General features: G+C 33.2%; 2 protein-coding genes across 5 annotated transcripts; both read right to left on the bottom strand.

The window, feature by feature from the left end:
- Positions 1–6,571: 6,571 nt before the first annotated feature.
- Positions 6,572–11,963, bottom strand: LOC114195337 (phosphoinositide phospholipase C 6-like). Its single transcript, XM_028085762.1, has 9 exons — positions 11,625–11,963; positions 9,283–9,479; positions 9,008–9,143; positions 8,678–8,920; positions 8,368–8,588; positions 8,147–8,264; positions 7,578–7,730; positions 7,418–7,504; positions 6,572–7,015 (listed from the first exon to the last, which is right to left on the bottom strand). The coding sequence occupies exons 1-9, from the start codon at positions 11,961–11,963 to the stop codon at positions 6,722–6,724; spliced, it is 1,788 nt and encodes a 595-aa protein (XP_027941563.1). The 3' UTR covers positions 6,572–6,721.
- Positions 11,964–12,244: 281 nt separating this feature from the next.
- LOC114195335 (phosphoinositide phospholipase C 6-like) lies at positions 12,245–15,851 on the bottom strand. Of its 4 annotated transcripts, XM_028085759.1 has the most exons (10): positions 15,756–15,851; positions 15,268–15,663; positions 14,854–15,050; positions 14,643–14,778; positions 14,305–14,559; positions 13,884–14,110; positions 13,504–13,621; positions 12,971–13,123; positions 12,801–12,887; positions 12,245–12,693 (listed from the first exon to the last, which is right to left on the bottom strand). In XM_028085759.1, exons 2-10 carry the CDS (start codon positions 15,619–15,621, stop codon positions 12,403–12,405), a joined length of 1,818 nt encoding a protein of 605 aa, XP_027941560.1. In that variant the 5' UTR covers positions 15,622–15,663; positions 15,756–15,851; the 3' UTR covers positions 12,245–12,402. The 4 variants fall into 4 exon arrangements, with proteins under 4 accessions (XP_027941560.1, XP_027941559.1, XP_027941561.1 ...); XM_028085758.1 differs by having other exon boundaries at positions 15,268–15,767; XM_028085760.1 differs by having other exon boundaries at positions 13,884–14,107; positions 15,268–15,765.
- Between the last annotated feature and the right edge of the window lie 381 nt (positions 15,852–16,232).

The following is a 16,232-nucleotide window of genomic DNA, read 5'->3' as shown; positions in this document are numbered from 1 at the left end:
TATCATGAAATGCACTTGAAATGTCAGATAAACTTAACAAAATTTGGTTAAAAGGACTAAATTCACGCATTTTGGAAGATGAAGGACTAAATTGGTCAAAAGTTTTGATGAGGGACTAAACCCAAATTTCGCTCAAACTTAAGGGACCAAAAACATATTTAACCCTTTTTTTTTTAAATATGAGTTTCTTCACACGTGTACTTATTCATCAGAACTAGTAAATTTTCAACACTCAATTATCGATTTGACATCAATAATAGATTTTTTGATTAAGAATAATATTAATGAATATGAAACTAACTCAGATAAGAGATTTGCCATTATCTCTAGTCCTAAATCTTAAAAATAATAAGTTTATAAAATTTTAATTTCTTTCCACTTTTTTATTATTATTCTTAAACTATATTTAGATTCTCAACCATTTAAAAAACAAATTTTAAAAAACTAATAGAAGTCTATTAAAGAATGTGTTTACAAAACATCTGAAATAATTACAAATGTTATGAAAAAAAAGAACAAATAAAGAAAACAAATATAGGAGAAGAAGAAAATGGTTTCTTTTTTCGTCTATACCGATAAATGAAAGAATTATAAAGTTAGAAAATTTATAGGAATTCGTTCATAACGTCGTTTTCAATTTAAGGTTTATCAGAGCAAACTGATTAAAATCTTATCCTTGTTTATCCAATCAAATTTAATTAATCGGGGTACCACAAAATGGTTTGACCTACTTTATGGGCACAAAATACTTAAAAACTTGATCAAATTTTTAAAAAATTGTAACTTTATTTTTCTCACAACATTGAATAAACTCTTTTTCCCTTGATCCATACGAAGCAAAAACGTTGTGAAAGAAATTGAATCAATGTTTTTTAAACGAATAAAAAGTGAATAATCCTTTTGACAACTCTACAAATAGACCACCACACATAAAAAATATTAGTAGTATATATCAAATTGAGAAAGGTTGATAAATATATTACACTCCTTATAATTTGCTATTGGGATTAGGGATGTCAAAAAAATCCGTATCCGCGGGTATCCGCGGATAAAACTTGCAACGAGTAGGAAATGGATATTAAAAATGGATATCCACTATCCGCGAATATCAAACAGGGCGGGTACGGGTATCATAGTATCCGTACCCGTGGATACCCGTACCCGCTAAACTTTACCTTTTATATATATATATTAGTTAACAACATTTTGAGTCTTCATCCAATAATGGTGGTCAGATTCTTACCCCACAAATGAGTAAATTACTTCCATATACTGTGGAGATATTGATGTGTCTCTAAGACTGGTTATGGACCAACATGGAAGGTAATTAAATTAACACTTTTACTTAGATATTTTAATTAAGTGATTGTTAGAAATTTTTACTGAACTTCTTATGTTTTAAGGCTCTTCTAGATTAAAATTGGACAACATGAAACTTTATACAATGTTGCAAGAGGTGGACATTGATGAAGTTAGTAATTTCTTTAATATTTTATTCAAAAATAAACTACAATATAAATTGGTAGTGATTTTTTATTTGTTTGTTTTTCTAGAATCAATCGGAGAAATGAGACTTGTTGATCTAAGCACTAATTATGGTTAAATATTTATTTTTTAAAATATTTTTGTAAATACCCGCGGATACCCGTGGATATCCGCGGATATGAAAAAAATAGACGGGTACCCGACAGATATGGGTACGGGTACGTGACAAATATTTATCCAGCAGGTAGGGTACGGGGGAGCTACTACCCGTACTCTACCCGCCCCGTTAACATCCCTAATTGGGATAAATATTAGGGTTTATCATCTATTTTTGTTTTTTTTTTCCTTCTTTCAAGCTAATCAACTTTATTTATTTTTTCTTGATTTTCTATTCCTTCCTTTTCTTTCAATATCTCATGTCCAAACATAACATGTATGAAAATATATGATTAATTTGAATTTATATGGCCATGAATATCTTTTATTTATTTTCTTATTATTGGTTGTACATGATAAATTATTGTGTGGTTTGGGAGTGCCTCTTTATGTTTATGTAATGTCTTGATTGATGAAACTATCGCCATTATACATGGTCTTGACTAATGAAATTATGACACTTAGCAATTAGAAAGTCGAATTGATTTTTCAAATCAAATCATATGAAAACAATCTTCTCAATCTAATTATAACAAAATTTCATATCACTCGTGAAAACGAAAATAGCCTGTGGAACGGTATATGGAATTATTGATTTATAAACGGATTAGTTATAAAATTATGAAAAATGTCACATTAATTATTATAAAAAGTTCTTAAATTATAATAGAATGTTATTTATTATATGATTATATAAAAAAAAACCATTTTCCTTGAAAATAACGTGTTCCAAAATTTACAACAATCACATAATAAAATCAAAATTTGAGAAATATATGATGACACCCCATATATATTTTGTTTTTCTGATTTAATCTAGTGATGTATTAAGATTCGTACACTCGAGTTCATAAACATCTCTAAAGTGAAAAAAGAGAGAATCAAATGAAAGAGATAGCATGTCTAATATATTAAACTATAAATCTTATGTAACGCAGAAAACAAAAGTATTGCAAATGTAATTTTCTATAGCCCTTAATTAACAAATGGTGTGAAGATACTATAAAAAGTTTATTTCTATTTACTTTTATCATTAAAAGGGATTGTAAAGTGAAAGTAAAAGAAAATGATGGTGGCAAAAGTATAATTTTCCATTTAGTAAGAGTCCATTGTATCTTTTTTCCTATGTCACTCTCTAACTATGTTTAATAAAAGAAATACGTGTTTCCTTCACCCCACATTGTTCATAACATTAACTAACAGTGACTATTAATTGCGAACATGAAAACTAACCTACAAGTCATAATTTTCATGTCAATAATTTTTTTGTTAATTTTATGAAATATTAATAATTAATTTGTTGTCTAGTCATTGAATAGTTTTGTCAAATTTAATGTGATTTTATGATGCACAATAGTTACGAATCATTCAATGTGAAACTGGGTACTATACACAAGTGTCAAAAAAACGGTTGAAATAGGTTGAACATTGAGATTACATACAAACGTTTCGACTCCGTTTGCATGAGCCTTATTATTGATGTCCTTGTGGGAAAATATAAATTACAGAAAACTGAAAAAAGGACCCATTCTTTTTCAAAAATTAATTAAACCCTTTTATAGTACTCGATGGTTGTAGTGAACCTGTCACAACAATCTTGTGGAAGCTCACTACCATACACCTATCGGAACAAATATGTTTAATATTTTACACCTTCATTCCATTTTTTCATATCATATATTTAATTTTGTTAGTTTGTGATTAATTGTAGACATTTGGTTATGTCGATTATCACTTCATTACTGCATTTGAAGACAAACTGGGCTCAAATTGGTACTTGGTGAACAATAAACGTCAAACACACTATGTTACCTACAACATGGATACAAAAAAATAAATAAATTCAAGAATCATAAATGGCTAAACATAACCGAGGACTACATAGAACATGCTATGGAACTCACATATACAATTTCGATATTGGATAAGTGTTATTTCAAAATAACAGTTTTTGTAGGGAATTGAAAATCACAAATTATGAAGGTCTTCATCCGACGAGCAACTAGAGAGCTCGAAACATATTTCTTCGTTGTAAAGTTGACACTATCTCAAAACCAAGGAAGTCATTTGATATGTCTTCCTTCGTTTGTGTAAGGAATGATAAGAAAATTTTAATTTTGAAGAACATTTGCTTTCTCATTTGTGCAGAACTAGCATACTACTTTTTGAAAACTTGATAATAAGTAAAGGAATCAATAAGGTTGTTATTCTAACAACAAAGATTGGAGTTCATTGTCAAATTCACAAAGGTCGACAAAGTTCAAATAGGTCGAAAGGAATCCTGCAAAGAGAATGACTTGAAGGAAGAAGCTAATGTTGTGTTTTAAGTGGACAACGAAGGAACCAATCCTATTATTGAAATTTTATCAATGAATGTTTTTTTTTATGTTCTTGAGTCTATTTTCACTACATAAGGTTTGATATTTAATTTCATGTGGGATAACTTATTAGAAAAAAATATTTAAGATCTATTATGTTATATTTGTTGAATTTAAGGTTAATGTGACTATAACTGACATATAACAAGGTTAAGTACTTCTATTGGGTCATTGATTTGAATAAAAGAGTCCCACAAGTTTTGGTACTTCAACTTGTACAAAAATTCTTAAGCTATTCATCAATTATTTTTGTAGTATGTGCCAATTAATTATCATAACTTGTAAGACTTTTTTTTTTTTTTCAAAGCAATTACCTAATGGAAGTACTTAACTTTGTTATTTGTCAAGTATAGTCACATTCATCTTAAATACAACATAATACATCTTAAATACTGGCCTATTAAATTCTCTCACATGAAATTAAACATCAAAGGTTAATAATGAAATAGACTCAACAACATAAAAAAAAAATCATCGATATAAACTTCAATAATAGGATTGATTCCTTTGCTCTCCACTTCAAACACCACATTATCTCCTTCCTTCAAGTCATTTTAATTGGAGAATTGTTTCAACCTTTCCCAATCTTTGTCGCCCTTCGTGAAACAAGAGTTTGGACTAAATTCCAGTCTTCGTTGCTAGAAGAACAATCTCATTGATTCATTTACTTCTTATAAAGTTTGTAAAAGTAGTTTACAAGTTCTGCATGAATAAGAAAACGAATATTTTTAAGTAATGCCACTGTGTGTTGTATTTGGAGTAAAAAAAAATTAACACTTTCTTATCATTCCTTACACAAATAAAGGAAAACATATAAAATGACTTCCTTAACTTTGAGATTGTGTCAATTTAACAACGAAGAGACATGTTAACAACTTCATGTAAAAACTGTTATTTCAAAATAACAATTACCCACATATCAAAATTATCTGAGTCCCATAGCATGTGGTATAAGGTCTTGAATTGTGTCCAACCGTTTATGATTCTTGGATTTATTTTGTATCCATGGTATAGGTAACATGGTGTGTTTGACATTTGTTGTCCACCAAGTACAAGTTGGACCTAGTTCGTCTTCAAATGCAACAAAGTGACTATCAACATAATTAAATGTCTACAATTTAACAGCAAAATAGGTTAACAACGTTACATATATGATATGAAATAATGGAATGAAGATGTAAAATAACATACTTGTTCCGATATGTATAAATAGTGAACTTCCATAGAATTGCTGTGGGAGGTTCACTCCCACTGGCGGCCATGGATTACGGTAGAAGGGCAAGAAGGGTTTAATTGATTTTTGAGTTTTTTTTTTTCAGTTTGCTGCAATTTATATTTCTCCACTAGGATATCAATAAATAAGCTCATGAAAACGGTAGGGACAGTCAAACAGTTTGAATGTAATTAATGGTCAACCTATTTGAACAGTTTCTTTTATACACTTGTGTAAACTAACGAAAAATTTATTGACATGAAAATTATGACTCGTAGGTTATTTTTCAAGTTCGCACATAACAATCACTCCTGGTTAATGTTATGAACAATTGCTACTAATCCTTTTGTAAGTGCTCGTCAATAGAGAAATGAGGCATGACTTTTAATAACATCACAGAGTACATATATTGACATGTCATTGACCAACACAACCAAACCAACAAAAAAGGCACTTCGTCAATAACCGAAATTTTTTTTATTTAAAATTGATTTTAAAAAAACCACAAAAGCTATGTAAAAAGTGTGCCAAAATATCTTTTCCAAACAAATTTATCAGACAACACATTAGTGTTCGTTATCCAAATTCAAAGGACAAAGCAAGGGTCTCCTTCAAAAGAGTTGCAGGTTGAATGAATGGATGAATTGTGATGAGACACATGCACTAACTAACATATAGGTTTAATTAATCAAATGGTACCCACTTTCGTTTAGATGTGTCAGTTTAATATCCGTTTTTAAAAGATGTCAATTGAGTCTCAATTTTTTAAAAGATGTCTCAATTAGGTCCTTTTCAGCAAAAAAATTATTAACACCATTAACAGTATTGATATTTAAAATGACTTACTAAGTATTGATATTTATATCAAAATTTAGTGGTAGAAGTCACGAATTAAGTTAACGACTTTAGTAATTTTTGTTTGAACGGACTTGATTAAGACACTTTTTCAAAAGTTGGGATTAGATTAACACATTTTTAAAAACGGGTACCAAACTGATATATCTGAACGAAAGTGGATATCATCCGACCAATTAAACCTAACATATACTTGACTCTGCTGTGTCTGTGTCAGTAGAAAGGTGGCATGTGCCACCTCTTGTGTGGCTGTGTTGACAAACATCTGTCAACTGATTTATTTATCAACATCATTGTGAGGGTATGACATCAAATTCTCATATCTGTATGATGTTTTTCTGGTCTCATGTTCAATCAGCATACACCTTAAAACTTACATGACTCTCACCACATGATGTACACACTAATGTGTAAAAAAATTGCATGGTGCTAAAATGTTTGCGTTGTGCTGAAGGTGAAGAAAATAAGTTAGATGAATTCTTAAGCTCATAATATTGTTTCAAGCAGTTAGAGATGAAGATAATCTATAGTTACAACAATCTTTCTGGATGAACCTAGTCACTAGTAAAAAGAAAAACCACCTAGGAATATGAAACCATGTTACATGCCTAAAAGGAATGGCTAATGTTGTAGTTTATTTGAACTGAAACCGCATTAAAAGCTTTACAGATTTTAATTGCTCGCCCTTCTCATCAAATAGAGGGACTACCCGGAAACCAGATCTTAGCTCAGAGATTGGTAAACATGATTGGCCGCCAAAGTCATCCTTTTCATGCTTATCGTACTCTCGAACCTCTATCCAGAGTAAAGCTAGTTCTGGAACACACAAAGGAAATTCAAACTCTTCATCCCAAACGGGAAACCAATCATCTTGAATTATCCTGGTCTTCTTATTCATGTTATCAGCAGGTACTCCAACAATGCAAACCTGTTACATAAAGTAATTCTATAATAAGTATAACGTATTTTTGCTTCTCTCATTTTCACCATTGACAACTCCATTACACAATTTGCTCTTTAAATTCTAGTCATTACCGACAAAAGGGGTTTCTGATTATAATTTTTACTCAATCTTGAAACTGTACAGTACAGTCTTCTCTTCAAGGTATATATATAAACCCATACATATGGTGAAATGCACTTATGAGATGGTATAAAAAGTTGAAGGGTTTAACAGTTATATTAACAATGGTCATCCCAATCACTAGTTGGAGGGTATCAATCAATATTGAAACACGATTAATAACAAAAATAGTATCATCGTAAAGTGTCCATCTACTGACAGATTACATACCCTAATCTGCAATACTAGCAAAAATATCGAACTCACCTTTGTGTAAAAGTCCGGCGGAGAGAATGCATCGAAGTGTGTTTTACTGAAATCTGTGCTCCACCCGTTTCCCATGTACACTTTTACCTATAGGTTGACAGGGGCGAAGTTTAAAGTATGTCACCAAATCAATTGGTTACCTTTCGAAATAGTATCTTACCGTCAATGTCTTTTGCACTGGCATTGGTTTTTTAGGATCAAAAACCTCATCATCTGGGCCTTGTTCTATCAGAAATGAAGGTTTTTTCACATAACCACAGCCGCCATTCGATCTAAACATTCCTTGCATAAACCAGAGTGATTTTCCATGCCCCTGGTACAGAAAATTACATGCTAAAATGTTAGCATCAAATGATGCATAAAAACAAATAAAAAATTAGACCATACACTAGTCACTGGCATATGACTATTAACAAAATACCTTACTGAGAAAAATTTCAAAAATCCACATAGCATTGAAATAGTGTACACTGTACAGCATCGAATTAAATATATATGGGCACAACAACCTAAAAATAATAGTCATGCATCAACATTGCACCAAAAGAAATTAGCCTGAGGATGCAGCCATCATTCACCAGTTTCCTAAACATACAAGTATTCTAATAGATGAACTGTACAATAACAATTTGCACATGGACCATTTGCGGTAGAGTACATAAAGACTACAAATAGAAAAGACTAGGATAAGCCTTCTACTTGAAACGACCTTGGTCATAAATCCCTAACCTGCATGTTAAATGCCACCATCTGAGCTCCGTAAATCCATCCTATATGTGGCCTGTAATTTGAGGAGTTAACACGTGTTCCCTTTGGATACACCCTGATAATATTCTTCTGTGTAAACCTGGAAGCATAAAATGCAACCACATTATTTGAGAGGCTTTCAACTGTAAAGAGTAGTTAGTTATATATATGCAGTTAGCAGTACTATGTACTACGTAGGATACCTAACAATATCAGATCCATAAGTGGTAGAAGCTCTTTCAAGTTCCTGCTCGCTCAAGCTCAAGCGCTTTACACCCCCAACAACATTTAAGTGATCCTTTACAGGACCCTTTGGCTTCCCAGCATGGATTGTAATTAAACGTTTGTACTCTGGTGCACCCTGCTGGTCTGGTTTTTTATCACGGGCATTCAAGCTTTCCTCATCAAGATCATTTCCATTGGGCTATCCGGTTAGAGGGGAAAAAGATTACATAAGCATGCAGAGCTTATAAATGTAAATCCAACAAGAAACAAATCCGTCTTTACGCTCACCTTCTCAGCAGCTGCAACAGCAGCAGCAGCAGCAGCTTCCAATTCAGGGATAATGCATGGCGATAATTCTTCAGTTGATTCCCTCTCACTGTCACTATCCTTGAATTGCTTGGATTCAAGATATTCTTTTGGTGGTTTGGTTGATATAAGAATTCGACCTTTCACCGACTCTGGTGTGGGAAATTCTGTGAGAAGATCCGTCTCAGGGTAGTATAGCATATCTCCAAATACTTGAGCTACCATCTGCAAATAAGATTAAATTTGCGTTCAATGCCTAGCTTGGAAGTAAGGTTCTTTGTGTGTTGGGAAGGGGTTAACAATGGACCTTACCTCTGCAACTTTAGCTTGAAGAGGTGGTGTAAGGTGGTCTTCTAAAGTTATAATTAGTGGGTACTCAGATTTAACAAAAGCATACTCTTTTATGGACTTCAAACACTGGATAAGTGAGACAGGAGCAGTAAGTGTCCTGAAATATATCAGAAAATGTTCCAAAGCAGATGATTATATAATTTGCACCATGAATGTCTGAAATGTATAAAAATAGATCAGAACACGATGAAAAATAGTCATCTAGAGCTATACAAGACTGAACTCCAGAGCAGCACCTTCCATGAACGACGTCGATATCATCTCTAGTTGAATTTGGCCATAAATCTAGTTCAATTACTCGCACACCTAGTTGCAAAGCCTTTATTATTGGCACATCACTGCAATCGCTGCTCAGCTGATTCCCAGTCAGATAAGAATTGTGCCCTGTATATATGAAATAATGTGACAACGGAGCATTCATATCTTGATGTACCTGTCATTACAAAATTCAAATAGTCAAGAAGAGACAAAACAATTTCCTTAAAATAACAACACTACAGACTAGGTATATACTCAATTTTTTTGTGTCATCATAACTTGGCATTAACGAATGAGAGTATAGATGATTAAATTTTAGTCACCAATCCATACATGATCATTATAAGTAAATGTCAATCAGAAACCCACATGTAACTGTAAAACTTTAATACAAAGTTAGGCACTCTTGCTCTAGTTGAACTATTGACGTCAATATTATGACACAGACAAATATCACTACAAATTTTGTACATGCACATACAAAGAGAAGCACTGCTGTTTCGAGCTCGTAAAAGTCACTTTTTTTCAGTTGTTTTGGCCCTTTGTTTTGGAAGTTTTAATTAAAGAAAGAGAAATTTCAGTCAAAAAAACATCTTTAGAGATTTTATAATAATCAAGCATTTTTTTCAAAATATAATTTGTGTTTTTCCCATAAGAAATGGTATTTTTAAAATGGAAATACTATATGTTATTTGTCAATATCTGGCAAATGTGTAAATACATAGTTTTTTTCGGGTGAATATATATATATATATATATATATATATATATATATATATATATATATATATATATATATATATATATTCCATTAGTCCTTAAATTATATAAATAAATAAATCTATCTTAAAGTTAGCTTTCATCATTCACATTAATTTTTCATTTTAAATATATTTCTATATATTATTAACGTACAATTTAATCTTTACAATTTCAATTGCATTTTAATAATAAAGTACATAAATTGTAGTTATTGGTCCACTCAATCTGTCTTTTTTTAAATAAGTTATTTTGAACTCTTTTTCTTTCTATAATTAACGCTCCGAAGAGTTAAAAGTTGGAGACTCTCTGGTGTTAGGTTCAATCAGTCGGTCCAATCAGATATGTTATGAGAAGAAAGAGTAGATTGATTTAGAATGCCACATAGAAGGTAAAATAGATTAAAGAAACTAATCGGATAACAAAAATAGAATGAGTGCATTAAACATGTTAAGAAAGTGTTAAAGAGATCAAAAAGACAAAGAGATCAAGGAAGATAAGATAAAAAAAGCACGTGCCAAAAAAAATGGGAGAACATTTTGAATGTTCAAACGATGATCAAATTGATTGGACATCCATTTTTTTGGCAAGAAGAGAAACTAAATTACATTTTAATAATAATATGTACATGAAATAAATATAAATATTTACAGAGTATTTATTTTAATTTGTTTAAAAGCTATGATTAAATTAACTATCTCCCCTAGGACGGCTCCATAATGTGATATATAAGTTCACACCTTTAATTTGAATTTGTGTCAGTTGAAATGAAAGGTATCAGAGCAATGGTTTGAAAGCTAAGTCCTATGTCTCTTAAAAACTTAATAAAAACGGGTCCCTCATTTCTTGTTATATGGGCTTTTTCATTTCTCCTTTTCCTTTCCTCGCCTTTGTCCAGTACAAAGAAGGTAAATAATTACGATACGTCGAAATCTGACAATAAACAAATTAGTACAACATTGAATAATCCAACCGAACATACAGATATCTTTGTGACTACCACTGCCCTTATTAAAGCTTTCACCTAACAAACAATAATCCCTTGAACATGCTGCTTTCTCTGTGAATTTTTTTCTCAAAAGTAATTTCAAACGAATGTATCTTCCAAATCGATAGTTTTATTTCATATAAAAATCAAATTAATCCTTGTTAAAGCATTTAAAATTTCTATAAACTTTTTTATATTACATTGGTTAATGGTTTGGTTTAATTAATCCCTTTCTCCGAATACCTACTCCAACTTTTCATTTTAGTCTAATACTAGTTTTCATGTTTTAGCATTTCTTGTTACTGTTTTATGGTTGTTTCCTCACATTGTAAACTGTTACAGAAGGTAACGCTTAGAAACTAATTGATGTGAAAGTTGACGAAGATACGGGCATTAAAATCTTAATTAAAACCTAATTAGTTTAATCAAACCCTGTTCTTGAAAAACTCAACATAACAAAAAGCTAACAAACAACGTGACAAAATGATAATATTAAAAGGAAAAGAAAGAAGCTAAGACAAAAACGTTTTTTTTTTTTGGTGCACGTGTTTTGGAGAGGGTGGAGAGAGGGACCTTAGATTTGAGGGCATCGTTGAAATCGACGAGGAACAAGAAGCGGAAGAACTCGTCGAGCGTTAGACCGTTGTTGTCGGAGTCGCATTCGGCGTTTTCTGTCCGCGATTGCATGAAGGTTTCGATGACGCGGTTGGAATCCTCTGCGGTGTAGTCCAATTCGAGTTGGTGTTCGTGCAGAAAGCGGAGGAGCTGGTCGGCGGACATGAAGTCCGCGCCTTCGGCGAAGAGGGAGAATGCGTCCTTGACGTCCGGCGGAGGGGTCTGCTCGGAGAGGGCGTAGGTTTTGTTGAAGTACTTGAACATTTTGTAGCCGTAGCCGTAGGTGACGCTGGCCATTGTTGCATGCAGTGCAGGATTTGACGGAGGGAAGAAAGAAGAAGATGAAGGATTCGATGCGTATGAAATATAAATGGATTAATGATGAAAGTTTGGATTTGGGAATTTTGAGAGACAGAGAAGTCCCATAAATGGCATGCGATTTAACAGGGATGCACCGTTTACACTTTAGCCACACTTTTATGCTCCTATATTTTGCTCTTTATATTAACTTCAACTTCCGTTTATTTTCCTTTTAAATAAAATTAACTTTTTCTCCAATTTTTTGCTTTCAATTGGGATTCAAGTGAAAACCAACATTGTCTCATAAAATAAATTTAATTTAAGGATTTATTTATAGAATGACCCTTTCTAACCCCGATTACTTAAAACTTTACATTCAAGTTTTTAGTAATAAGAATGTATTTGTTAGAGAAGAGTGATCTCTATTCTCTACAATTCATTGAAGCTGAAATCGCATCAACAGCTTCACAGATTTATATTTCTCTCCCTTTTTGTTGTATAAAGGCACTGAGCGAAATCCATGTTTCAATTCTGACACTGGTAAACATGTCTGCCCAGCAAAGTCATCCTTTCCTTGATCTTTGTCCTTTACTTGGATCAGAAGCATTGCAAGCTCTGGAACACTTAAACAGAACTCAAATTCTTCATTCCAAACAGGAAACCAGTTGTCCATGATGACCTTTGTTTTGTTCTTGGCAACATCACCAGGCATTCCAATAATTCGGATCTGTTACACAATTCACACACAAAAATACTTTTGTTTCTTCCTTTTATGGGGTGAAAATAATTAAGATTAGACCTTCTATGTTTACTGAGAACTGTTGTTTAACTGACCTTAGTGAAGAAGTCTGGGGGAGAGCACTTATCAAAGTGTGTAGGACTGAAATCTGAGCTCCATCCATGTCCCATGTATACTTTGACCTGTTATTAGACATGACAACATAGCATTACAATGTCACCTAACAAAAGAATGTGTATTGTATGATTGAATGAAAGATGCTTACCTTTAATGTCTTCTTTACTGACTGTATCTTTGTAGGATCAAACTCATTGTCACAGTGATGCTTCTGCATTAGAATTTGAGGCTTCTTTACATAACCACATCCTCCATTTGCCCTGAACATCCCCTGCATCAACCAGAGCGATTTGCCATGGCCCTGTTTGGGAAGAAAAATGGTAGAACTGTAGAAGGTTAGAATTCCTGGCATAGGCAACATGCAAATGAACTTAAATGCACATGTTTCTGAAATAATCTTCGAGGCACAATACTTTTAATTGGACAAAGTATCACCTATTTCTAGGAGAAGGATTCAAGATTGATTCATTTGAATCTTGATAATGTTGTATTAGACATATATTTACTAATAAAACCATTCAATTTTCAGCATGCATATTGATTGGTCCACAACAGAAAACAGCTGAAAAATGTGATTCAGGTTTCACAAGGTTACCCACTATTACTGCATGAAAACACAAGAAGCCTTACACTAAAAATTCCAAAATCAAAAAAACTTTCATTTATTTCATAGTTCCTAACCTGCATATTGAATGCCACCATCTGAACCCCATACATCCACCCAATATGTGGCTTGAAATTTGTGGATTTGACACGCATTGCACTCGGGTAAACCCTGAGGATATTTTTCTGTGTGAATCTGGGAAGAGTAAAAGCTTGAATCAGGCGAGTCACAGGATAACTATGTAGGCCTAGTATAGGTGTTAACTGTTGAAGACAATAACAAGAAAAGATGTGTAATGAAATTCCTCCTTGTAGCTGAAACCATAAACTAGGGACATGTTTGGATACATTTTCACAGTAAATACTTTTAAGAGAAAATAAATTTCTCGGCAAGTCGATAAATAGTTTATACACAGGTTAAGTTTGTTTGGACTACTTTTTCTGTAAGAATGACTTACCTAAGAATGTCTGCTCCATGAGATTCTGAAGCCTTTTCAAGAGTATTCTCACTCCAACTTATGCGTCTAACTTCACCTTCAGTTCTCAATTTATCCTTCAGGGAACCCTTCAGTTTCCTGTTATGGATAGTAATTATGGTTTTGTAATCAGGTGAACACTCCAAGTATGGTTTGTGGTCATATTCGCTTGTACTTAAGCTTCCCTCATCACGATCACTGCCATTCTGCTACACACAAAAAAAGTAACATAAGCCATCAAAACTTAATACTTTTAGAGCTTAAATTTGATATTTTAACATGTAAATAATTAAAAATTGTCTCCATTGACAATCAAAGTAACATTGCAAGACAATTTCACGAGTACTTCAATAAAATTCTAGATTTTACTTAAAAACTATGAATGCAGATATCTTTGTCTCACTGTGTCCTCAGTCTCTACATCGTTCCTGCTGGAGTTTGGAGATGCATTTCGGAATGATTCCTCTTCAGATGATTCGCTTTCGTTAAGCATAGAACGGTTGCCATTGTCCTTGATTTGGTTGGACTCAAAACGTTCTCTTGGGGGTTTGGTGGATATAATAACTCGGTTTTTCAGTGATTCTGGTGAAGGGAATTCTGTTAAGCAGCACTCTTCCCCAGGGTAATAAAGCACTTCCCCAAATATTTGAGTCACCAACTGCAAGCCATGAAACCACGATAACAAAAGGAAAAAGTAAAACAGAATAGTATCACCATTCATCAGTGAAATTGGATGCTTACTTCTACAAATTCAGCTCGAAGATCTGTTGTAAGATGGTCTTCTATGGTTATGATCACAGGGTACTGAGATGCAACAAAAGCATATTCCTTTATGCACTCTAGACATTTCACCACTGAGACAGGGTTGGTAAAAGTCCTGCATTGATTCCATTGAAGAGATAAAGAAAAAATCAAATAAGTATGAACGAACTTGATAATTAATTTCATGTACCATCCATGGTCTACTTTAATATCATCCTTATTGTAGGTTGGCCATAGATCGAGTTCTATAACACGCACTCCTCTTTTCAAAGCCTCTATGATTGGCACTTCACTGCAATCACCGATGAGTTGATTCCCTTTCAAATAGGAGTTGTGGCCTGTATATATGAAATAATGTGACAATGGAGCACCCATATCATGATGTACCTAGAATCGCATCAATTGTATGATTTTAGCAGCTAAAACCAAAACACAAGAAAGAAGAGCAGGAAGCAAAGATGAAACTTTTATGCAGTAAGTTTTTTCAGTAAACTAATGTATAGATTGAAATCAGTCTTTTGGGTATAAAACTGGATTTGAAATACACTCACAGATATAATTCAAGAACCCAAAGACGTTCTCTTTCCCATGGTGAAGAGCTTACCTGAGTTTTCAAGGGACCATTGAAATCATTATGAAGCAAAAATCGAAAGAGTTCATCCAGGGTGATCTCATGTTCTCTGTGGTGATCAACCTTAACAGTTTCTTGACATGTGTTTCTCTCCTGCAAAACCCTCTCAAAAACTTTTTCCGAATCCGATAAGGTGTGGTGCTCTTCACCCTGGTGCTCCACCATGAAACGGTGGAGCTGCTCCACGGACATGTGGGACCCTCCTCCTGTGAACTTTGAAAACGCCTCCTCAAGGTCCTGAGGTGGATCTGGCTCTATGACCTTGAACTTTCTGATAAAGAACAAGAAACTTTTGTATTTGTTGTGGGTTGCCATGCTGTTTCCCATTCGTTGGGCCTCTCAGTGTGTTCCTCTGAAGTGTTTCAGACTCTGAGATTATGGAACAAAGCATGCATTTATATTATGTGGACTGAGGCTCACACTGAGAGTAAAAAGCAAGAACCTTCTAAGAATCTTCTTACCTTCTCCGCTAACTGCTCCTTTTCTGCCTTCAAAGTACGTAACTGGTGGAATATAAATGTTCATACTGTTTAAGAGTTTTAAGATCATTATTTTTCTTTGGCGTAACTCTTCCTCCAAATATTTAACATAGATAAAAAGTTAACGAATTGTTGATCACACAACCACTGGTTTTAAAAGGGCCATTTAGTAAGCATTTAAAATTCGTCAGACACAACTTGCAGAATTGATAATCTAAGTTGTGTTCAGCCAAGTTTAGAACATATATACATACCGCATGAAATAGTTATGCATTATTAGATTTATTGACCAATAGAATCCCTCGTCAGCATAAGCAAAATGAAACTGATTTAGGATTTAACTTTGTCTGCTAGATTTACATCAATCAATATTTTTTTTCACATATTCATATAAATTCAACGACTCTACTTGTATGGTCCACTTTGTCAGAGAGTCACATACAGAAAACACGCATAGTG

Source organism: Vigna unguiculata, chromosome 8 (assembly GCF_004118075.2).
Source record: "Vigna unguiculata cultivar IT97K-499-35 chromosome 8, ASM411807v1, whole genome shotgun sequence".
Lineage (NCBI taxonomy): Eukaryota > Viridiplantae > Streptophyta > Magnoliopsida > Fabales > Fabaceae > Vigna > Vigna unguiculata.
The sequence above is the reverse complement of the archived record's forward strand: the minus strand, read 5'-3'. Positions and strand labels throughout refer to the sequence as shown.

What these genes read in the sequence shown, in the direction of transcription:
- LOC114195335 (XM_028085759.1), bottom strand. Translation starts at nt 15,621, where the DNA reads ATGGGAAACAGCATGGCAACCCACAACAAATACAAAAGTTTCTTGTTC. An exon ending in ATGGTCCCTTGAAAACTCAG is followed by an intron (nt 15,051 to 15,267) that starts GTAAGCTCTTCA and finishes ATGCGATTCTAG; the next exon opens with GTACATCATGATATGGGTGC. An exon ending in CAGTAAAGAAGACATTAAAG is followed by an intron (nt 12,888 to 12,970) that starts GTAAGCATCTTT and finishes GTCTAATAACAG; the next exon opens with GTCAAAGTATACATGGGACA.
- LOC114195337 (XM_028085762.1), bottom strand. Translation starts at nt 11,963, where the DNA reads ATGGCCAGCGTCACCTACGGCTACGGCTACAAAATGTTCAAGTACTTC. An exon ending in CTGTTGCAGCTGCTGAGAAG is followed by an intron (nt 8,589 to 8,677) that starts GTGAGCGTAAAG and finishes CTAACCGGATAG; the next exon opens with CCCAATGGAAATGATCTTGA. An exon ending in CGCCGGACTTTTACACAAAG is followed by an intron (nt 7,016 to 7,417) that starts GTGAGTTCGATA and finishes TTTATGTAACAG; the next exon opens with GTTTGCATTGTTGGAGTACC.